Raw genomic sequence first — 24,158 nt, 5'->3', positions numbered from 1 at the left:
TTTATTAATTAATAAAAAGCATATATATTTTATGTTGCTTTTGCACCATAAAAGATATTTATCGTGGCTTCAAGAATATAAAAAAATCAAATAATAGTTCTCGATCTGAATTTAAAGTTGAATGTTGAACAAAAAAAAAATAATGAATAAATAATTGTTACATGTCAAAGACTCGATAGTAGTTTATTTTCCTGAGGGAGATATTAAAATAAATGTATTTTATAAGTTAAAAATATTATGTCACTCGATGAACTAGTTTTTAGGTTAATTTTCTTTAGACCTAATTAGATATTACAAAGTTTTTAAAAGGTTATGTTATTTTGCCCTATTCGAAAATAGAAAATTGTCTAGACGAATGTCTATCCAGAATTAGTCTCAATGATTTTTTTATTTAATGACAATGGAAATCCGCAGCCGCTATTCTTTGGGTACCACATATGGTAAAATTCCGCTCCTAGCAATAGCTCGCAAACCACATAGCAAATATAATCCGCATTGGACAAGCCCGGTGCAACGTGCTCGACCCAAAAGTCAAATCAATGGGAAATCTATCCGTAATGAATTGTTCATTGATACAAATATTACTATTTCGGGATGATTTTTAATAGCTATCAAAAATTTGAATTTCTAATTTTTATTCTTTTGAATTTTAGATTTAAATAACAATTCGAAAATCTTTTGACAGTGAAATAACGACTCCTGATAATTAATAACAAAAGTTCTCTAAAAAGGTTTTGTCATGAAAAATTAGGTCATAAGTGAAGGTATTTTATCCTACAAATTTTTATTATATGATAATAAGAACAAAAAAATTCATATAATAAAAATGAAGACCACCACAAAATGAGAATAATACATGAAAAAAAAGATCTAAAGAACTTTGAAATTTGAATAAAAGGTAGAAATCGCACGATCCTTCTTTATATTTTTGGCTCTTAAAATTAAAACTATCAAAATTAAAAATGAAAATCTAAAATTTTATCAAACTTTAAACCATTGAATCTTAATTTAATTTTGATTATGGAACTAATAATTTTTGTAAACTTCGATTATTCTTTAAATAATAACCTTAAAAGTTAATTTTTTTTACTTTTCTTTCTCCTTCTTTTTCAACTCGAAAATATTTTTAATTTAAAGTTTGAACTATTTAAACTAAATCTCCATACAATTTCTTTTTTTATATAATACTTGAGTCAAACTTTAAACACGAGTTAAAAACTTTAAACATAAATTCAGAATTAAATATGTAAAGTTTGAAATTTATTATTATTTTTAAAAAAAATATCATTTTCTTAAGATTGACAATTTGTCCATTTTATGTACTTCTAAAGTCTCATTGTCTATTTTTGTCCAAATTTTTTTCCTACACTACCCTCTCTCATCTTTCATTTCAAATCTATTTTAAATTATTTTACTTAGAGTCGAATTTTTTTAAAAAAATAAACTTTATATCTTTATATATATATTAACCAAAAATTAGCAAAATATATTATTTTTTTAATATTTTATTTTAAAATTACACTAAATATATTATTATCGTCATTATCTGTCTCAATATTTCCATAAATCAATTTCAATTTGTGGAATCCACGTTAGTGAATACAATTCTCCTATTGAAGCGTTCCAAAATCTATAAAATACACTTTACACCCCTTAAGTTTTTATAATATCTTTTTGCCCCCTAAAGTTTAAAAAAAGAACAAAAAAAGAAATCCACACTGATAAAACTCATTCTACTTCAGATATTGTGGTTCCTCAACTCCGCGGCGTAGATCCGAGGAGTTTTTGTAAAACTGCAGTCTTTGAAAACCCTAATTCTCAAATCTTTCAGATCTTTCTTTGACAAACTTCAAATCACCATCAAGTAGGTTACTCTTCTTATGCTTGTTTTCTTGTATTTTTTAGATTTTTTTATGTTAAAGTTTTTGTTTGATTGAAAGTTTGTGTTTTTATGATATATTTGTGTTTGAGTAGTGGTTTTGGTGAGTTGGGTGTTGATGGTTTTGCTGTTTTGTAGTGTGGGTTGGTTTTGGTTTTTGTTTTAAATGATTGGGAAAACGAGCGATCTAGTGATTCTTGTTTTATCTTTGTGTATCTAGGATTCATATAGCACCCCTTCCAAGCTGTTGTAGTTGTAGATGAGTGGTGTGTTAAAAGGGGTTAGCTTTGTAAAGATTAGAGGGGGTGGTAAGTTGGGATGCAGAAGAGGAGACTATGATTCCTAGATGTGCTTTGTTTAACTGTGTTGTTGACGTTCTTCTCGTTGTTTTGATGTATATTTGGAGCTCTCTTAGCTCCATGAGTTATGTGTGTCTTAGTGGTGTGCTAAAGGAGTTAGCTTTTTGCAAGGATTGGATGGGGTGGTGAGTTGGGAGGTAGGTAAGATAGGAGACTATAATATCTTGATGTGCCTGTGTTGTTGACATTCTTTTTGTTGTTTGGATGTTTATTTTCAACTCGCTCAGCTCCATGAGTGATGTGTGTCTTAATGGAGAGTTAGCTTTGCAAAGATTAGAGGGGGTGGTGACTTGGGAGTCATGCAGGCACGGAGACTATAATTCCTCGATGTGCCCTGTGTTGTTGACACTCCTCCTGATATTTTTTGACGTATATTTTCCACTATCTCAGCTCCATTAATAATGTGTGTCTAAGTGGTGTGCTAAAGGAGTTAGCTTTGCAAAGATTAGAGGGGGCGATAAGTTGGGAGGCAGGCAAGGAGACTATAATTCCTTGATGTGCCCTGTGTTATTGACATTCTTCCCGTTGTTTTGATTTATATTTTTCACTATCTCAGCTCTACTAGTAATTTGTGTCTGAGTGGCGTGCCAAAGGGGTTAGCTTTCCCAAAGATAATTGGAGTGGGGGGAGGGTGATAGGTTGGGAGGCAGGCGAGGAGATTATAATTACTCAATGTGCCGTGTGCTGTTGACATTCTTACTGTTGTTTTGGGAGAGAGGATGCATCTTGATTCTTGTGTATGACCTCTATAATAATTTGAAGAAAGAATAGATAATTTTTTTTGTACTTAATGAAAAAAAAATTTATATGTGACTTTGTTGAAGTGTTTTGGGTCTTTAACTGACTTACCTATTATTTTTTATGTCATGGAGTTGAGCTTTGACCTTCACTTTTTTATCATCTACAAAATGTTCAATGAATTGCCATATGACTTATAAGATTTATTATTTGTTAATAGAAAATATTAATCCCGAATAAATTAAATTTTTGCTTAGACTAGTATCCCAAAACTATTTTGAGATTGAGGTGCAGTTAATTAATTAAAAATTCCTGCAGTCATGGCAGCAGAAGGTTCTCAGTTTGATGCTCGTCAATTCGATGCAAAAATGACAGAACTGTAAGTTATCTCTTTCCATCATACACGATGTCATGTTAATCTGGCTGGAAAGCATCCTTGATCCCCCCCCCCCCCCCCCCTCTTTCCAATTTATTGATTATCACTTTCTGCTGATATTTGGCGTCTGGTTTAGCCATTGATTTGATTGACTTTTGTTGTTATTTGATATGCCAAAAACAGGCTTGGTACTGAACAACAGGAATTCTTCACATCATATGATGAGGTTCACGACAGTTTTGATGCCATGGGTTTGCAAGAAAATCTCCTGAGGGGCATCTATGCCTATGGTAAATTGATATCTCCTCCTAAGTCGGCTTCTTTTCCTCCATTCCCAGATTTTACAGGGCCCTGAACAGTCTTTTGAATTTCTTTAAGGTTTTGAGAAGCCATCTGCTATTCAGCAAAGGGGCATTGTTCCTTTTTGCAAGGGCCTTGATGTCATCCAGCAGGCACAATCTGGTACTGGAAAGACGGCAACTTTCTGCTCTGGAATTCTCCAGCAGCTTGATTACAGTTTAGTTGAGTGTCAGGCTCTGGTTCTTGCACCAACCCGTGAGCTTGCACAACAGATTGAGAAGGTTATGAGAGCACTTGGTGACTACCTGGGTGTGAAGGTTCATGCTTGTGTTGGGGGTACCAGTGTCCGTGAGGATCAGCGCATCCTTCAGAGCGGTGTTCATGTTGTGGTTGGTACTCCAGGCCGTGTCTTTGACATGTTGCGCAGGCAGTCTCTTCGCCCCGACCACATCAAGATGTTTGTTTTGGATGAAGCTGACGAAATGCTCTCTAGAGGTTTCAAGGATCAGGTTGCCCTTTTACTTGAATTTTTGCTGTATTTTTTCTTAGTTCAGAGCAGGATTTGCCCTTATTTTCTGTCACTAAATGATGTTTCTGTGTTTGAAGGTTAACTAACATTTAACAATCTAGAAGTGGAGATTGTTATATCATTTTATCAACAACATATAAGAATTCACCCTTTCTAATTCTGATCAAGTGAAACAGAATTCGATTTTATGTGTGTTTATGTAGTTGATAGTGAACTAATAAAGCTAGGGCTAATTTGTTAGTAATATATTTCTCCCTCAAATTATAAATCAACAATTCCTCAGTCCTAAACTAGAGTTCAGTTCTATGGATTTTCTTTATCTAGCTTGAAATGCAATCCTTTTCAGGCCTAAGCTAAATAATCTGAAATCTAAAACAAGTTAAGAGGTTCTCTAAACTTCAAAGTTCCTTGAGTCTCACAGCTTAGCTCTATCTAGTACAAAGATCTCCTGCACTACTAGATCAAATGCAAGGGCGACAACAATTAAGTGTTGACTCTCAACTAGTTGGTATTGTTATATGGATCAATTACTAAGTACTCTGTGAAATACAAATGTTGCAGTTTCAAAAAAAAAAAGAAGAAACAAAAGAAAAAAAGTTTGCATTTGTTTCTAGAGATCGCAAGTCTTCTCCGATAATTAATCTTCCATGATATTTGAGGTTTACCTTTTTCGTTGATACTATGTTCAATCATCATAGTCCTGTGCCTACGGATCAAGATCATTTGAAAGTCAGATAGGCCCTTTTTTGATGTTATCTTATATGTGTAATATTTATATACTCTCTCGAATGTTATCATGTCGAATCTTGTCAAATCACATATGAGTGCACATCTGTAATCCTTTGCATATACATGACACTTATTTTGTGGACGTTTCACCCTCATGGTCAAGTCCGCATAGATTTCAAGATGTGTAGGTCTCTCTTTCTTTTATAATTTTCAATTTGCTTGACAATATATGCCAGTTATTGATCAGCTTGTTGGCGAGTCCTCCCTCCCCCCAAATTGTAGCTTTGATGTGCTCTAACTAACCTTTGTCAACAATTGCTGCCACATCTTTCTGGTTTATTCCTCCTTTGTTTTGATGATTTAACTTTTCCCATGACACAAATATTATTTTCCAGATTTATGATATATTCCAGCTTTTGCCACCAAAAATCCAAGTGGGTGTTTTCTCTGCGACTATGCCACCAGAGGCTCTTGAGATTACTAGAAAGTTCATGAACAAGCCTGTGAGAATTCTCGTGAAGCGTGATGAGCTCACTCTTGAAGGTATTAAGCAGTTTTATGTCAATGTCGATAAGGAAGAGTGGAAGCTTGAAACACTATGTGATCTTTACGAGACCTTGGCCATCACCCAGAGCGTCATCTTTGTTAACACTAGGCGAAAGGTTGACTGGCTCACTGATAAAATGCGTGGACGTGACCACACAGTATCTGCAACTCATGGAGACATGGATCAGAACACAAGAGATATCATCATGAGGGAGTTCCGATCTGGCTCATCTCGTGTGCTTATCACAACCGATCTCCTTGCTCGTGGTATTGATGTCCAACAAGTCTCCCTTGTTATTAACTATGACCTGCCAACTCAACCAGAAAACTACCTGCATCGTATTGGTCGTAGTGGACGATTTGGAAGGAAGGGTGTTGCTATCAACTTTGTCACCAAGGATGATGAAAGGATGCTTTTTGACATACAGAAGTTTTACAACGTCGTAATTGAGGAGCTCCCAGCCAATGTTGCTGATCTCCTCTAAGGCGATTTTTGGTATATTTATTCTTAGATTTAGTATCAGTTTGTACTAGACTTGGAATTAGGAAATGCTGGTAGCCATGGTTTGCCACAGCACCAGTTCCTTTCCTGATTCAAATGAAACCTTTTTTTTTTTTTTGCAAATTTTGTTTGGTTTGTCATTTTATACCTTTAAAGTATCCAAATAACTTTGTATTTGGTGTTGTTTGAATTGTTTAATTGATCTATTTCCCTATGGAAGGTAAAGCTTTTAGTTGGATTATCTGTTTTTTTCTCATTTTGATGCTATATTTCATATTTGTACTCCAGACTTTGTGGTTATATTCTTTTAAACATAGAAGGTTGTGGTTTATGTGACCTTCGGGTGGCTCAGTTGTTTGAGCTTGAGACTTTCGTGTTGGAGGTCTCAAGTTCGAAACCCCTTTCCAGCTAAAGCAAGGGGTATGTCTTCTGGATCGAGCTTGTCGCATCAAGCTTGCCTAGTGGTTTGCGAATTATTGCATAGGAACGAGAGTTTTATTTTGTGCGCATTTAAAGAATAGTAACTGCGGGTTTTCCTTGTCATCAAAAAGAAAATTGTGGTTTATATGACGGAGTGAGGTATGGACTTTCATGTTGGAGTAATCAAGTTCGAAACCCCTTCCCAGCTAAAGCAAGGGGTTTGTCTTCTGGGTCGAGCTTGTCGCACCAAGCTTGCCTAGTGATTTGCGAGTTATTGCATATGAGAGGAAGTTTTATTCTGTGTGCACTCAAAGGATAGTGACTGCGGGTTTTCTTTGTTATCAGAAAGAAAATTGTGGTTTATATGACGGAGTGAGGTGTGTTACTAAAACTCACAAACTAAAATTGTATAATACTTTTTAAAGGTTCATTTTCTTTAGTAGTTTTGTGTTAAAATAAAATTATATCTTTTTGTTAGAGATTAGAAAACACTTATATAAAGTAAATCTCATATTCAATTAAAAAAATTTATCAGAAAAAGAGAAAATTTCTACTAGAAAATAGTCCCTTGTCTTTAATATTAGTTTCAAAATAGTCCCATATGTACCACTTTTGAGCTGTTTCAGTCCTTTTAAATTGTCAAAAAATGAGTATATTTTTCAAATATTTATCAGAAACCTAGATAAACCTAGTTATTTAATTTAAATATTGAAAAAAAATTATTAACCATAAACATTAAACACCAAAAGTCTCCATTAAAGTCTTTATATATTGCAACATACTAATAAACTACATACTACAAAAAAGTAAAAACATAACAATCATTAATCCTAAAAATTATCCCATAATTTTAAATCGACCAAAAAAAACAAATATAAATTACAATATAATGTGAATTTCTCATGAATATTTTCTACTATTTTAAATTTTAATTTGTTGATTAAAATTTATATTCTACTATTTCAAAATTAAATTGTGAAAAATGACAGAAATCTCGCCTTTAAGTTTTTTTATTACCATTATTCCCTATTAGTTTTACAAATTTTCAAAATCCCTTATTTTTCACGCATCAAATTAATGTATCAGCGCATCAAATTAATGTATCTCGTGTATCAGATTAATGTATTTCCCACATCAGATTTGTGTATCAGGTATAATATGTAATGCATCTTACTTAATGATTAATGTATCTCGCGCATCAGATTAATGTATCAGTTTTTATATTACTGTATCAGTTTGAGGAATTTCTGTAATTATAAACTTATAAGTATGCGATTTAAGTCGTTTGCCCAAATTAATAATTATAATTTAGTAAATATTTTACTAAGACCAAAAAATGCTAATAACTTTTAATAAATTATGAAAATATTTTTTAAAACTTACCACCAAAATATAATAGGTTAGGGAAATTTATTTGAATTTTTTTTCTTTTTTTATTTTCAACTCAAATTTACATAAGGAATTTGGAAACATATAAAGACAAAACATAACATAATCATAAAAACTCTCTTTCACACAATATTGTCTTCCTGAACTACGCGGCGTAGATCCGAGGAGTTTTTGGAAAAAAGCTGCAGTCTTTACAAACCCTAATTCTCAAGAATCCCCTTTTTCTCAAATCTTCAGATCTCTCTTTAACAATCTTCTTGTTAGCTACAAGGTAACTCTCTTGTTTCTGCTGAACTTTTTTTGTTTTTGTTTTTTTTTGCTTTGTGTGTGGTTATTTTTTTGTGTGTTTTGCTGGATTCTTGTATCTGTGTGGTTAGGTTTAAATGGGTATTTGAGTTCTTGATGATTCATAAGTAAAGTTGTGATCTTTTTGCAGTTGGGGTTGGATGTTGTTGGTTTTTACTAGTTTGGGTTGGTTTTGATTTGTGTATGTTTGTTTTAGCTTAGATGGTGTTCGAGTTATTGATGATTTATAACGTAAAGTTGGGATTTTTATGCTGTTGAGTTTTGTGGGGTTGGATGTTCTTAGTTTTTACTTGTTTGGTTTGGTTTTGATTTGTGTATGCTTGTTTTAGTTTAGATGGTGTTTGAGTTCTTGATGATTTATAAAGTAAAGTTGGGATTTTATGTTGTTGAGTTTTGTGGGGTTGGATGTTCTTAGTTTTTACTTATTTGGGTTTGTTTTGATTTGTGTGTGTTTGTTTTAGTTTAGATGGTGTTCGAGTTATTGATGATTTATAACGTAAAGTTGGGATTTTTATGCTGTTGAGTTTTGTGGGGTTGGATGTTCTTAGTTTTTACTTGTTTGGTTTGGTTTTGATTTGTGTATGCTTGTTTTAGTTTAGATGGTGTTTGAGTTCTTGATGATTTATAAAGTAAAGTTGGGATTTTATGTTGTTGAGTTTTGTGGGGTTGGATGTTCTTAGTTTTTACTTATTTGGGTTTGTTTTGATTTGTGTGTGTTTGTTTTAGTTTAGATTGTGTTTGAGTTCTTGATGATTTATATAGTAAAGTTGGGATTTTATGTTGTTGAGTTTTGTGGGGTTGGATGTTCTTAGTTTTTACTTATTTGGTTTGGTTTTGATTTGTGTAGGTTTGTTTTAGTTTAGATGGTGTTCGAGTTATTGATGATTTATAAAGTAAAGTTGGGATTTTATGTTGTTGAGTTTTGTGGGATTGGATGTTCTTAGTTTTTACTTATTTGTGTTGGTTTTGATTTGTGTGTGCTTGTTTTAGTTAAGATGGTGTTTGAGTTCTTGATGATTTATGAAGTAAAGTTGGGATTTTATGTGGTTGAGTTTTGTGGGGTTGGATGTTCTTAGTTTTTACTTATTTGGGTTTGTTTTGATTTGTGTGTGTTTGTTTTAGTTTAGATGGTGTTTGAGTTTTTGATGATTTGGTAAAGTTGGGATTTGTTTGGATTTATGTGTGTTTTGTTTTAGTTTGATGGTGTTTGAGTTTTTGATGATTTATATAGTAAAGTTGGGATTTTTATGCTGTTGAGTTTTGTGGGGTTGGATGTTCTTAGTTTTTACTTATTTGGGTTTGTTTTGATTGTGTGTGTTTGTTTTAGTTTAGTTGGTGTTTGAGTTTCTGATGATTCATAAAGTAAAGTTGTGATTTTTATGCTGCTGGGTTTTGTGGGGTTGGATGTTGGTTTTACCTAGTTTGGGTTGGTTTTAATTTGTATGGTGCTTGAATTTTTGATGTTTTGATTGGCGTAAGGCAGTGATTTTTTCAGATAGTTTGGTATTGTGGAGTTTGATGTTCTTGGTCTTCACTAATTTGGGTTGGTTTTGATATGTATATGTTTGTTTTAGTTTAGATGGTGTTTGAGTTTTTGATGATCCATTGGTGTAAAGTTGTGATTGTTTTTATAGTTGAGGTTTGTGGGGTTGGATGTTGTTGGTTTTTACTAATTTGAGTTGGGTTTGATTTGTGTATGTTTGTTGTTAAGATGGTGTTTGAGTTTTTGAGGATTCATAAAGTAATGATTTTCAGACAGTTGGGTATTGTGGGTTTGATGTTCTTGCTCTTAACTAATTTGGATTGGTTTTTATTTGTATCTGTTTGTGTTTGATTTAGTTTAGATGGTGTTTGAGGTTTTGAATATTCATTGGTGTGAATTAGTGAATTTTTCTGACAGTTCGGTATTGTGGGGTTTGATATTCTTGCTCTTTAATTAATTTGGGTTGGTTTTGATTTGTATCTGTTTGTGTTTGTGTTAGTTTAGATGGTGCTTGAGGTTTTGATGATTCATTGGAATAAAGTAGTGTTTTTTTTCAGACAGTTTGTGGGGTTCGATGGTCTTGCTCTTCGCTAATTTGGGTTGGTTTTGATTTCTATATGCTTGTTTCAGATTAGATGGTGTATGAGTTTTTGATGTTTCGTCGCCGTAAAGTAGTTATTTTTTATAGTTGGGTTTTGTGGGATCTTCACTAATTTGGGCTGGTTTTGATTTTGTATATGTTTGTTTAGTTTAGATGGTGTTTGAGTTTGGATGTTTTATTGGTGTAAAGTAGGGTTTTTTTCAAACAGTTTGGTTTTGTGAGGTTCAACGTTCTTGCTCTTTGCTAATTTGGGTTTGTTTTGATTTGTATATGTTTATAAGTTTAGATGGTGTTTTGAGTTTAAAGTAGTGGTTTTTCTGCAGTTAGGTTTTTGTGTGGTTCAACGTTTTTGGTTTTGATTTTTATGTGTTTTCTTAGTTCCTTGCTTCACCATTTTGATGGTATTTTGAGTTTTTGATGTTCTGTCGGCATAAAGTAGTGATTTTTCAGACAGTTTGGTATTATGGAGTATGTTTCTTTGCTCTTCTCTAATTTGGATTGGTTCTGATTTGTATATGCTTGTTTTAGTTTCGATGGTTTTTGAGTTTTTGATGATTCATTGGCACAAAGTAGTGATTTTTCAGACTGTTGGGTTTTGTGGGGTTCCCGTGCTTGCTCTTCACTAATTTGGATTGGTTCTGATTTGTATATGTTTTAGTTTTGATGGTTTTTGAGTTTTTGATGATTCATCGGCACAAAGTAGTGATCTTTCAGACAGTTGGGTTTTGTGGGGTTCACGTGCTTATTCTTCACTATTCTCGGTTGGTTTGATTTGTAGGTCCGTTTTAGCATCTCCTCCAACACTCTCATTCTCGACTTTTGTAACCTTGACTCTGTGTCAAATAGCTATAGAAATAGGGTTGACCTGTCTGGCAAGTAGTCAAACAGTTCTTTCTATCTGCTTTCTGCTCCTTTTACTTCCTCAGGAAAGAAAAAGTAAAAGGAGAAATGATGTATATTGTCTCTTGTGCATGCCCCTCATGAATGAAGGAAGAACAGATAATATTATTGATATCTGGTGAATAAATTTTATTTTTGAAGTGTTTTAGGCCTTAAACTACCTTTTGTTATTATCTTATGTGCCATGGAGTCCAGTTTTGACCTTCCCTTGTTGTCTTCTTCATGATGTTTAATGAATGTCCATGTGACTGATAAGATTTGTTATTTTTTATTTTGAGAATTCTAGTTTTGATAATTAGTTAATAGTACTTGGTGAACAAATTATTTCTTTTGAGTCTTTGATGAAGTGTTTTGGGTCTCAAGATAATGTCATAGAGTTAGGCTTCTACCTTCACTGTTTATCGTCTACTATATCTTCTGATAGGATTTGTTATTCACTTGTTGAGATTGAGGCATAATTAACTGATTTATCTGCTTTTTTGTTATATTCTCTGCAGTATGGCAGGCTCGGCACCAGAGGGTTCTCAGTTTGATGCTCGTCAATTCGATGCGAAAATGACGGAGCTGTAAGTTATCTCTTCTCCATCCTGTACTGAGGTTATTGATCATCAGTTTCTGCTGATATTTGTCCTCTAACCTTTTGCCATTGATTTGATTGACTTTTGTGGTTGTTTTGATATGCCAAAAACAGACTTGGTACTGAACAACAAGATTTTTTCACATCATATGATGAGGTTTATGACAGCTTTGATGCCATGGGTTTGCAAGAAAACCTTCTGAGAGGCATCTATGCCTATGGTAAAATTGACATCTCCTTATATTCTGGTTTCCTTTCCTCAATTCTCAGATTTTACAGGCACTGAACAGTGTTTTGAATTTCTTGAAGGTTTTGAGAAGCCATCAGCTATTCAGCAAAGGGGCATCGTTCCCTTTTGCAAGGGCCTTGATGTTATCCAGCAGGCACAATCGGGAACTGGAAAGACGGCAACTTTCTGCTCTGGAGTTCTCCAGCAACTTGATTACAGTTTAGTTGAATGTCAGGCTCTTGTTCTTGCACCAACCCGTGAGCTGGCACAACAGATTGAGAAGGTTATGCGTGCGCTCGGAGACTATCTGGGCGTGAAGGTTCATGCGTGTGTTGGGGGTACCAGTGTCCGTGAGGATCAGCGTATCCTTCAGAGTGGTGTTCATGTGGTAGTTGGTACTCCAGGCCGTGTCTTTGACATGTTGCGCAGACAGTCTCTTCGCCCCGACCACATCAAGATGTTTGTTTTGGATGAAGCTGATGAAATGCTCTCTAGAGGTTTCAAGGATCAGGTCTCCCTTCTACTTAATTTTTTTGCTGTTCTGTTCTGTTAATTCAAAGCAGTATTTGCCTTGTTAGAATTTCTTTTAGTTTCATTGCGTTATATCTAACTAGTCCCCAACACTGAATTGGATGCAAGTAAAAGAACCACCAAGTTCTGACTCTTAACTTGTCCGTATTAATATACGGATATTGTGCCTTCATTGTGTTTTATTTGAAGTCTTGTAGGATTATTATTATTCCCTCCTGCCGTGTTCAATCATCGTAGTCAGGTGCCTATGGACCAGGACACTTGAAGGTCCGTAAGACATGAGAAAATTATCTCTAGCGACTTGTTTGAAGTAGTCTTATATTTTGTGCTATTTATATTTTCATGTCAAATCATAAATGAGTGTACATATGATGTCCTTTGCATATCCACAGCCATTCATTTTGTGGATGTGTCTGGTATTAGAGGCCCAAGATTCATCGCTGTGGCCAAGTCTGGTTGATTTCATGCTGTGTAGGTTCTCACTTTCATTTACAACGTTCAGTTTGCTTGAAATATATGCCAGTTTATGATCAGCTTGTTGGTGAAACTCACCACCACCACAATCACAGCTTTGATGTGCTTTAGTGTCCTTTAACAATTACTGGTCTTTTCTTTGTTTCGATGATGAAGCCTGTCCGCTGACGCAATTATTTTTTTCTAGATTTATGATATATTCCAGCTTTTGCCACCAAAGATCCAAGTGGGTGTTTTCTCTGCTACAATGCCACCAGAGGCTCTTGAGATTACTAGAAAATTCATGAACAAGCCAGTGAGAATTCTCGTGAAGCGTGATGAGCTCACTCTTGAAGGTATTAAGCAATTCTATGTCAACGTCGATAAGGAAGAGTGGAAACTTGAAACACTTTGTGATCTTTACGAGACCTTGGCCATCACCCAGAGTGTCATCTTTGTCAACACCAGGCGAAAGGTTGATTGGCTCACTGACAAAATGCGTGGTCGTGATCACACAGTATCTGCAACTCACGGAGACATGGATCAGAACACTAGGGATATCATTATGAGGGAGTTCCGATCTGGCTCATCTCGTGTGCTTATCACCACCGATCTCCTTGCTCGTGGTATTGACGTCCAACAAGTCTCCCTTGTCATCAACTATGACCTGCCAACTCAACCAGAAAACTACCTGCATCGTATTGGTCGTAGTGGACGATTTGGAAGGAAGGGTGTTGCTATCAACTTTGTTACCAAGGATGATGAAAGGATGCTTTTTGACATTCAAAAGTTTTACAACGTCGTAATCGAGGAGCTCCCAGCCAATGTTGCTGATCTCCTTTGAGGTGGTTTTGGCTCTGTGAGGGGGAATTGTTCCTTCCCTACAAGTAGTAGTCTAATATATTTATTCAGAGTGAACAACTGCAAATTTTGTCTGGTTTTTGTGTTATTTTGTTTTTGGAAGTGTCCAAATAACTTTGGATTTGGTGGTTGTTTTGAATTGTTTATTTGAACTATTTTTCTATGAATGTTAGGCTTTTAGTTAATGTTTTCTAATGTTTGATGCTATATTTATGTCCCACTGTTTCTTGCTCAATCAATCAAAGATTCATGTTAGGTTAGGTCCTTCAAGATTTATCTAACCAATCATGATTCATGCCGAGTAGGCTCTCTAATCGAGAAATACGAGAAGCAAATTGTTGTGTGGATGAATTAATATCTATACTTAAAAAGAGGTAGATTTTGTATCACTTCATCTAGTCGTATGAAACTCGCGAATACCTATCACTTTTGGAAAGATTTGAAATTCTTCATGTAGGGTCTAAAAATTTGATATTTTTTTGTCTAGTTACTTGTTTTTCAACATTTCTTTGCCTAAATTGTTGACCGAGGTTCCGCGCCTAGTGATTTTCCTTTCAAAAAGTCTACACGTGATTTTCCTTTATCAAGTAGATCCTCAAATATAGAAAGTAAAACTTGCCCGAGTAATTTCGTATAAAAGGTAAAAACCTCTTCAAATCGTTGTTCCTTGCCTAGTCAATCAATTAGAATTCATGTCAGGTAGGTCTTTTAAGATTTGCCCGAACTTACGTTGGGTAGGTCCTCTAATTGAGATCAACTAATTTGGATTCATGCATGTAAGGTCCTCTAATCGAGAAGGTAAAACTTGTTTCTAACCAATCACGATTGTGTAGATCTTCTATTCTAAAGAAGGTACTACGTTTCTAAATAAAGATGAAGAAATCTCATTCATACAATAACTTATGTTGTGTTTAAATAAACCCCTCTATTATAAAGAATATAATACGATTCTGAATAAAAATGAAGAAATCTCATCCACGCAATAACTCTTTAACAATGCTTATACTCAATGTTGTGTTTGAGGTTGATATTATAATGCTTTAGAATGATACATGTAAATGCAAATATACAACGTATGAATTCAATATAACTCAATCGTAAATATACTAAGAATTTCACTAAATACGTACATATTATAAACTATATGAACTCGAAAACATAAATTGATTTCGGCTTTAAATTTTGAACTAGCCTCATAAATACAAAACTATGTGTAAATTAGGAAATAATTAATGACTTAGATTGAGATCCACAATGAAATTAACTAGAGAGTAATTTTCTTTAGTACTTATTAATTATGATTGTCAAATTAACAATAAAGTATCTTATTATAATAAAATAATTATATATAACTGTACTATATCATCAACAAATCTAATGTATCCCCAAATAAGAGTTTGAAAATGCTAGAATATATATTAATTTTACATTTACCATAAAAAGATAAAGATATCTTTAAGATAAATTTTTGAATTAAAGAATATAATAGCAACAAATTGAAATAACAATAAGACAATACGAATAATCGAGACTAAAAAAACAATAATAAAAGTCTAAGTATACAAAATAATAACAAGGATAAAACCACTACTTGGAAAACATAATAAAAATTTACATAAATATAATTATTAAGTCACATTAAAGAAGAATTTATTAAGAATAATATATCAAACTCTTTTTTTTTTTTTTTGCTTTTTGGTATATTATAATTATATCAAACACTATATTTCACCAAAAAAAATCTACATAAAACCATTTTCCCCCTCAATTTGCCTCATCTCTACTAAATAAATAGTATAGTATAATATTATTATGAATAAATTGCAAAAATCAAGCAAATAATTGATAAATAAAAATAAAAACAACGAAAAATAAGTTAAAGAGTAAAAAAAAAAAAACTACATTTAACTATCTCGATTTTTTGAATTTTCTATCCAAATTATCACGTGTTTGCTTTTTCTATCCGAATTATAACCAATTATTTATCAAAACATACGTAAGCTATAGCCATTCACGTTTTCTACCTGAATTATTACCGTATTAAGGTAGAAAAAAGTGAAAACGTATGGTTAACGTGTGATTCGATAAATATTTGATCATACTTCAAATAAAAAAGGACCTCCACACCGATAAATAATTCATCGAGATAATTTAGATGTGTTTTTCGCCCTTCGCTCGTCCCGAAAAAATGAATTTAGAAGGTCCATTTTAAGATCTTCATACGTAAATCAGCCTTACATTTAGCATTTGTAGTTGAAGCCACCGCCGGAGTTTTCCCCGTCGGAATTCTTCCATGGATTCCGTCACAAGTAACTCTGATCCCGACTTCCTTACTTTTCAATTTATCCATTTTCGCTAGCACCATTGTATCCAACAAGATCTTCATCGGTAATCCATTTTTTCTTTTCAGATCTGATTTCAACGATGAAATTGAATCCGCATCGAGCACTTGAGACGCCATTGATAGAGTTGAGTGAATGATTGTGATGTTATTAGGACCGCTGTTGAATCCTGTGAACGATCCATTAGCTAGTAGAACTGAATTCGAGTTTACAGTTAAGGAAATTGGATCGTAACTGTAAATCAGCTTTTTGTTAGGGTTTTTAGTGGAGAGTGTGAGATTGAGCTTAACGGTGAGGTGTGTAGTGTCGTCGGAGGTAGTGGTGAGTTTGAATTGGATGATTTTGAGTGAGGAAACGGAGAATGCCGGAGGTTTTGGACGGAATAGGAAGTAGAAACCGGCGCCGGCGATTGTGGCGAGGAGGAGGACGGTGCAGATGAAGAGGAGTGACCAGAAACAACAGAAGCAGAAGCACCGGCGGCAGGTGCAACGGCGGCGATTGTGTCGGTGGTAGGCAGTTGGAGTTGGTCGGTAAGGGATGCGATTCGGGTTGTACATTTGGTTCTTCGCCGCCGGAGGAGGAAATTGCGGCGGCTTCGCGGCGGCTTTGGGATTGACGGCCGCCGCAGCGGCACCGGTAATATTGGCAGCGTTGCCATTTGGCTTAGCTGAAGGGTGAACTCTGTCAGCCATTTTTGGAGAGAAAAAATGAGCTTAGATTTGGCAGAAGAAAAATAGAATTTATATTTCTGTCGTTTCACTAAGGTGTTTGACTAATGTCGGTGGATTTGGCAAAATCTATTAAACTGTTCGAATTTTTTAAAAATATTATCGAGAAATGTATCATACAAATATCGAAATATTTTTAAACTTTGAACAACATAGAAACTAGTCGATCTCAAAAGAAAATTTAATAGATAGTTAAGTATTATCTTAAGCAGTTTTGTCTAATAAATACATTATTTTGTTATATATACTTATATATACGTTAATATATATTACATTCTATCTTTTATGATTGTCTTATATCGATCGACTTTCAAAATTCGTTCATGCTATTTAACTTTTTTAAATATACATGTTATATGAATTTCGAGATATTTTAAAGAGTCTAAGTAACATAGAAATTATTTCAGCTCAGTAGAAGATTTAGCAGATAATTAATTGTCGTCTTACTTTCCTACAATTAGGGTTTGCGGTAGTTTGATGTTTCATACCTATTTCTTCTTTGTATTAATATCTTTAGTTTTATGAGTTGTGACTTACATTACTTTCGACTGTGTTTAAATTACTTCATTAATTTGTTAGGTAATACTTTCTCTAGTACTTGTTTTATGTATATTGTTTGATATGTGTTACGTTCTATCGAAATGAAATATGAGTAAAATTTATATACTTTTTATATTTATCGACCTCATTATATAAAATAATACTAATATGTTATTGTTAGTAGGTAAAAATATTCGTGTATATTGATAAGTTATAGCAAATATTTTATAAAACTAATTGTTGTGCACATAAATTGATGCCAACACCACGATTATGACAAAGAAAAAAGTATTTGTGTAACACCTTCGGATTTGTTGAAATGAATATTATAATCATTTTGCTTTCGATTATAAATTTTTGGTTCTAATATTCTAAAATAAAATAAAAATAGGGAGGTCTTCTCTTTTTTTTTCCTTACATACATTAGTATTTATGTAACAGATTAATCAAAATCAAATACCAAATATGATAGATAAAACCAATTATCAATCGAGCCATTAATTATCAAACAACAAATGATTAAATAAATTATAAAAAATAAAATAAAATAACTCTTAAATATAGAAAAAAAATGTCAACTTTTTTTTTTTTAACAAATTGATAAGGAAAGAATAAATAAAACAAATAAAGTAGAGTAACTTGGTTAATACAAAAGGAGTATGAAGTGAAGGCAAAGCAAGCGTTTTTCCTTCATTTGGTTCCAAATCCATTTCGATGGAAATACAAAATGATTTAGAATTTAAATTTTTATAAATTTGTTTTAAACATTTTTTTATATAGAATTAAGATGTTTTTAAAGTTATAAACTCATACTTGGTGGTTATCGTATTCGTCATGATTTTTTTTGTGTATATATATATATATATATACGTGTATACGAATGTGGCCATACCCAGAGGGCTATCGCATCAGCAAGACGACTTTCTAGTCAGATCCTTCCTGTGCTTCGGATATGAAGAACTTGATCGTAGGAAAGATGAAAAAGGCCCCCTCTTTCTCCAGAACTTGGACTTAATCCACCCGGTCGTTCTTATGGATCTCGATATGTTTGGCTAACTACGATGGAATAGAGCCATTCTGAGTAGAACCCCTTCTTACGATATGTCAGAGCGGGATCAGTCATGTAATAGCCCCCAGCCCTTTCCTTACGATGATTCATGCCTTGCTCGTGCCGTAAGAATGTCGTATGCAAATGAATTCACTTTTGGTATAGAATAAATGGGCGAAAGCCCGATGCAGCAACTTGCGAGGGGTTGTGCTTTGCTACTTGCTTAGGTTTCCATCTATTGTATTTATCTAAATGGGAATGAATTCGTCCGGCGGGTCTATCTAAGAGGGCAAAGCGGTGAGCGTGAGAATAATTTTTGATTTTCGATGTTTATATTAAAATATAGTTAAATTTAGTAATAGAAAAGTGTGTAGTACAATTATAATTATGTGCATATATATAATTATGTGTAGTTCTAACCTATATATATCTTTTATTGATGAAAATATTACTCGTCCATTTTGATTCGTTCAAATTTAACCTACCTAGCTAATTTGACACCCCTAACATCATAGTGTCACATATGTCTCCGAGCCAAGTCCTAACCTAGAGCATTAGTTGATCTGCGTGATGAGATAAGCAAGAATATTTCATGAGATTATTTTATCTCACCTTCTTTATGAGACAATAAAATCGCTATTTCACTACAAATAATGTGATAAACAATCACAAAATTAACTAATATCTCCAATTAAATATGAAATAAAATTATTTTTTTTCAAAATTATTATTCTTTATCTCACGTATCAAACGACCGTCCAATAAAAAAAGTTGTGGGTAGGGTTGAATGCTGCAAAGTTGAGTTTTGATCACGCGAATGTGTTAAACTTTGTCACATGATCCTCGAATATACAGCTTTGCTATGTTTTTTTTTTTTTTTTCGATATTTGATATTTATTTTATATCTTAATTTAATGTAAATTTACGTCATATATATAAAAACTCGATTATAATTTAAAGAAATGTTCTTTACCAACAAATTATATCCAATCCTAGTATGAACTCGGAGTTTTTAATTAAAAATTTAAAAACGAGTTAATTTCTTAAATAGTTACTCGATAACAATTAATATCTCCGAAAGTTATTAAACTTTGTTTTATGACATAAAAATCAAAAATCACTCAATTAATGTTAATTATCTCATAAAGTCGATTAATTATTATTATTTCACATATAAAATTATATGCTTCATGCACGGAACTGCCTACGAAACTCTAATAAATAAAGCTAAACAACCCATGCCACATGTATTTTCCCTCTCATCATAAAAAGGAACCCTATAACTTCTCTTCCTATCTCCCAAAGACCAAAAGAAGGATAAAACAATTTGCCATTTTTTTCTCCATTTTCAATCAATCAAATTTGTGAATTTTTTTTCTCTTCGAGAACACTCGTATCGTCGATTCTTCAACCCCGTTCCTTAAATGGATGGTGATAGACAATTATTAGTTCCGCAAGGGCTAACACAAGAAGAATTTGTTGAGTTGGAACCATTGATTCGAAATTATCATACTTTTGAGGATTTACCAAATACTTGTACTTCTCTTGTGACGCAACGCATAGACGCGCCCGTCGATGTCGTATGGCCATTCATCCGTCGTTTTGATAATCCCGAGAAGTATAAGCACTTCATCAAAAGTTGCAGGATCGTATCAGGTATGTAACTATTTCATCTAAAAGTTTAAATTGACGTTATAACACATATATTATTATAAGTGATTATTTTGTTACATATACTATACTTCAAATTTACCTTTCACCTATAGACAAGCGAGACTTATTCTAGTGGTTAAAGTAAATATTATTAATCTTCTCGATGAAAAAAATCTCTATGTATGAAGATCATTCATTTTCCTGGTTCAAATCAAATACAAATAAAATTTGTCCAAAAATATTATAGTGATAATACATATACTTAAATTATCTTTTATTTATAATGTCAAAAATTCGTTTTTTATATGTTTAATCATCATAACATCTCTCATCAACCAAAGTTGCATTTTTATACAATAATTGAAATATTGTATAAGTAATTGATCCTTCTTAAAAAAAAAAAAAAAGTGGCGAAGTCACATGTACTTAACTTACATTACGTAGCTAAGTATGTTATATATATATATATATATATATATATATATGTTGACATCGGTCTTTTTGATTTCTTCGTGAATTTATTTCTGTTTGTGTATATACATTTTATCATTTAAAGTAAAATATTAGACCAACTATTTTTTTGTTATATTTTGACGTTTGTTTAGTGAAAATTCTGACTCGATCACTCGATACAGGTGATGGCGGAGTTGGTAGCATAAGAGAAGTAACAGTTGTGTCAGGAATACCTGCATCAACAAGTACAGAACGTCTAGAGATATTAGATGATGAAAAACATATTTTAAGTTTTCGAGTTGTTGGAGGTGAACATAGATTGACAAATTATAAATCAGTAACATCAGTAAATGAATTTAAAAAAAATGGAAAAATTTATACTATAGTTTTGGAATCATATATTGTTGATATTCCAGAAGGGAATACTGGTGAAGATACAAAAATGTTTACTGATACTGTTGTGAAATTGAATCTACAAAAACTTGCTTTAGTGGCAATGTCTACTATGCATGGTCACGAATAATTAATCGCGATAACAAAAGGATTCAGGGTTTAAATTTGATTGTTTTGTTATTTTCTTTTACTAATAAGTATGGTGTTTGGGGCGAAATGTGCTTCCTTTCATCAGAATAGGTATCGAATAAGATTTGATAATTTTTATGTATTGTAACAGTTACGTAATTGTGGATTTGATTTTTTGAAATGTTTGTTGTATTTTTGTAATTCTTGAAATATATACATATATCTATGGTTTATTTGTGAAATATATATACGTTTGTATTCGATTCAAAATTCTTTAACGATATTGACAACATCTCTTATATTTTATATTTTATGAATATGATTTATGTATAGTTTACTTTTTCCAAATTTTTCTTACGAAATATTACTGAATATATTAATATCGTTACTTTTTACCGCAAAGAAAAAAAAAATAACTTTATGTGAATGAAAAGCTGGCAAGATACCTTATAAATGGTTTGTGTATACTCCAACCTTAAAGGGGGGAAATTATTGTTGAACTACTCTACTACTTTTTTAATAAATGTGAGGGGGAAAAAAGGAGAGAAATAAATTTTTAAAAATATACAAAAATAAATAAATAAAGATAAATATTAGTGTTGTTACCATTGAGAAACTTGTGACTTACACCTTACAACATGTGATATTAAAATTTGCTTTATTACTCACTTATTTTCTTTTAATTTTTACCTTGTTTGAAATTTGACTAAAAAAAATAATTTTAAAATATATATGTATACATATGTGACTAGAAGAAAGCAATTTGAATATATACATATATATATATGTGTATTTTTTTTTTTAAATTTATCGAATGCTCATGTTTTTTATTAGGTTCACCTCTATCTTTGATAAGATTGTACAAGAACTCAAGTAAAAATATGATCAATTATCTAATAATAGAAGAGACATGTATCATTATATGCTACTCTAATGTAAGTATCATAATTTTAGCTTTTAACACGTTTGAAAATTTTTGATCAAACGAGTATTTTTATAAAAGACTTTTACGAATTAAATTTCATTTTTCATCGGACATAACTCAGCCCAAAGCATTTTGGACTTTTGATCCGTCATTTGTGACTTTGAGTTTAGAAAGAAAAAGTTACAATCTATTATTTTTGGGTCATCTAATTTATCAAATATGAATACAATATATATTAATATTAAGCAAATATGTGTATCATATACTTATAAAATATATACACACACATTTATAATTAAAATGTATAAATAGCATATACTTTGATCATGTTAATAAACTAAACGGTTAGAGTATATCATAAGTTTTTCTTCAAAAAAAAAAGTAATTAACTTGTTGAGATTTAGGGTGTGAAAAAGTCAAAAATAGGCTTTCTTTCAGAAAATAAGTACTTTTCTTGTGATTGTCTCTTCAAAAAAAATTAGTGACTAAAAGATAAATCGTTGAAAAGAAAAATTTCATGTGTTAATATTATACTTGTATTCTGTATGACTGGAGTTGATTGAAATTTGCTCATCATTCATTCATAAAATGTATTTGGTCTACTATATTGTTAAATGACTTTAAAACATTGTTTTGGGTGAAGTTGCAATGAAATGATAGAAAATGATGAAAAAATGTATGTAATTGCTAATTTAGGAGATTTAATTTTTTATATTTGAACGTCAAAACATTGGAAACTGAATAGAGATCACACTAATTAAATTTGAAAAGAACAAAAACAGAAAGTAATTTTTGTCATTAGAAATTTTTTGAAATTTTGGGCACAAGCTCTTACAACCAGTCAATGATAAATTAAAGAGGAAATATATAAAATTTCTCTTAAACTTGTCACCTGAAACTTACTTTAGTATTATAACTCACGTGCATTTAAATACCTCTTTAAATTATTTGTAAGTCAATTAAATAACACCTCAGTGGCTGACGTGACAAGTAATAAAAAATAGATGCATAAATAGCAAAAAATAATTTAAAATAAAAACAAGTGGGTCCACTTTATCGTCACTCACTGACTCCTTGTTTCATCTCCTCTTTGTCGTTTTAACTCTCTCTATTCCCTAGATGGAAAAAATTGTTGACGACAAATATACGTCAGCAAGTTCAATATTTCTCAATCATGAAGGACATCACTGCTACCCATTCCTAACTCGTTTATCACTAACCCCATAAAAAGATCAGACGTCGTGAAATCACTGAATCTCATCAAAAAAATTTAACACGTCAGTGACTTGGACGGAACGCCGGTTGTACTCACTTCCTGAGCTTTCTTCCATTTCTCATATTTTCTTTTCTTTCTTTTTATTTGTTCTCATTTTTTTGGCAACCAAGGTAAAAGGTTTGAAAACCTTCAGATATGTCAATCTTAAATCTAATATAATAATGATTGTGACAATTGCTTTTGAAGTAGTCGCCTCAGTTACTGTTGAAGCTTTAACAACTCTCATTTCAATGATGATAATATATCTATAATCCTGTATTTCTGTTTGATACACAATATTCATCAAATTATTAAGAAATCATGTTATTTTGTGTTAATTTTCTACCGTAGGAAAATTCTAATTTTAGTATTGAAATGGAAAAGATGGAACGATGAAGAAGGCGAGTAACAGTGAAAATGAGAACTAAAAAATTGTATGAAAAAAGAAAAAAGAATAAAAAATTAAATCTTTTACTTTTGACTTGTTGTCAACGTGTCATTAAGGTGGCGCTAATGTGGGACGCGTGAATATCACCTCCTAACCACCAAGTTGGTATTATATGTATAAGGTTGTATTTAACTCACTTGAAAGTTCTTTAAGGGGGTACTTATACATTCGTAAAGTTACAGTGCTGAGGTAAGTTTGACAAACAAGTTTGAGGGGAATTTTATTTACTTTCTCCAAAATAAATTGTTCAAACTTAATAAAATAGGAAATGAACAATACACATACAAGAGATATAATCTTACTACTTTTGAAGAATACTCGGTATTATTGAGATATCTTGTATCAATTGAGATGACTGTGTGAATCTTATCAAAGCTAAAGATAGATAGTTGAAAATGAGAATCTGATATATTGCTAGTGTAACGATAATTCATTGAAAACTGTTCATCAATCAATTATCGATAATGAATGTGATCTACTGCATTACAAAATCATTTTAAAGCATAACTTGAGAAGAATTTACAACAAATGGTTTT

At 32.3% G+C, this 24,158-nt stretch overlaps 4 protein-coding genes across 4 annotated transcripts; 3 read left to right on the top strand and 1 right to left on the bottom strand.

Annotated features, from left to right (window-relative positions):
- The first annotated feature begins 1,595 nt into the window (after positions 1–1,595).
- On the top strand, positions 1,596–6,199 carry LOC101266405 (eukaryotic initiation factor 4A-2). Its single transcript, XM_004253046.5, has 5 exons — positions 1,596–1,864; positions 3,295–3,355; positions 3,536–3,642; positions 3,731–4,161; positions 5,306–6,199. The coding sequence occupies exons 2-5, from the start codon at positions 3,297–3,299 to the stop codon at positions 5,939–5,941; spliced, it is 1,233 nt and encodes a 410-aa protein (XP_004253094.1). The 5' UTR covers positions 1,596–1,864; positions 3,295–3,296; the 3' UTR covers positions 5,942–6,199.
- Positions 6,200–7,766: 1,567 nt separating this feature from the next.
- LOC101266108 (eukaryotic initiation factor 4A-2) lies at positions 7,767–13,903 on the top strand. Its single transcript, XM_004253045.4, has 5 exons — positions 7,767–8,038; positions 11,555–11,623; positions 11,749–11,855; positions 11,944–12,374; positions 13,056–13,903. Exons 2-5 carry the CDS (start codon positions 11,556–11,558, stop codon positions 13,689–13,691), a joined length of 1,242 nt encoding a protein of 413 aa, XP_004253093.1. The 5' UTR covers positions 7,767–8,038; position 11,555; the 3' UTR covers positions 13,692–13,903.
- Positions 13,904–15,341: 1,438 nt separating this feature from the next.
- Positions 15,342–17,069, bottom strand: LOC101266707 (NDR1/HIN1-like protein 6). Its single transcript, XM_004253047.5, has one exon. It carries the CDS (start codon positions 16,740–16,742, stop codon positions 15,903–15,905), a length of 840 nt encoding a protein of 279 aa, XP_004253095.1. The 5' UTR covers positions 16,743–17,069; the 3' UTR covers positions 15,342–15,902.
- Positions 17,070–19,615: 2,546 nt separating this feature from the next.
- LOC101246907 (abscisic acid receptor PYL2-like) lies at positions 19,616–21,236 on the top strand. Its single transcript, XM_004253147.5, has 2 exons — positions 19,616–20,022; positions 20,655–21,236. Exons 1-2 carry the CDS (start codon positions 19,791–19,793, stop codon positions 20,993–20,995), a joined length of 573 nt encoding a protein of 190 aa, XP_004253195.1. The 5' UTR covers positions 19,616–19,790; the 3' UTR covers positions 20,996–21,236.
- The last annotated feature ends 2,922 nt before the right edge of the window (positions 21,237–24,158 follow it).

This window comes from Solanum lycopersicum, chromosome 12, assembly GCF_036512215.1.
Source record: "Solanum lycopersicum chromosome 12, SLM_r2.1".
NCBI classification, from domain to species: domain Eukaryota; kingdom Viridiplantae; phylum Streptophyta; class Magnoliopsida; order Solanales; family Solanaceae; genus Solanum; species Solanum lycopersicum.
This window is presented reverse-complemented; position numbering and strand designations above follow the sequence as displayed.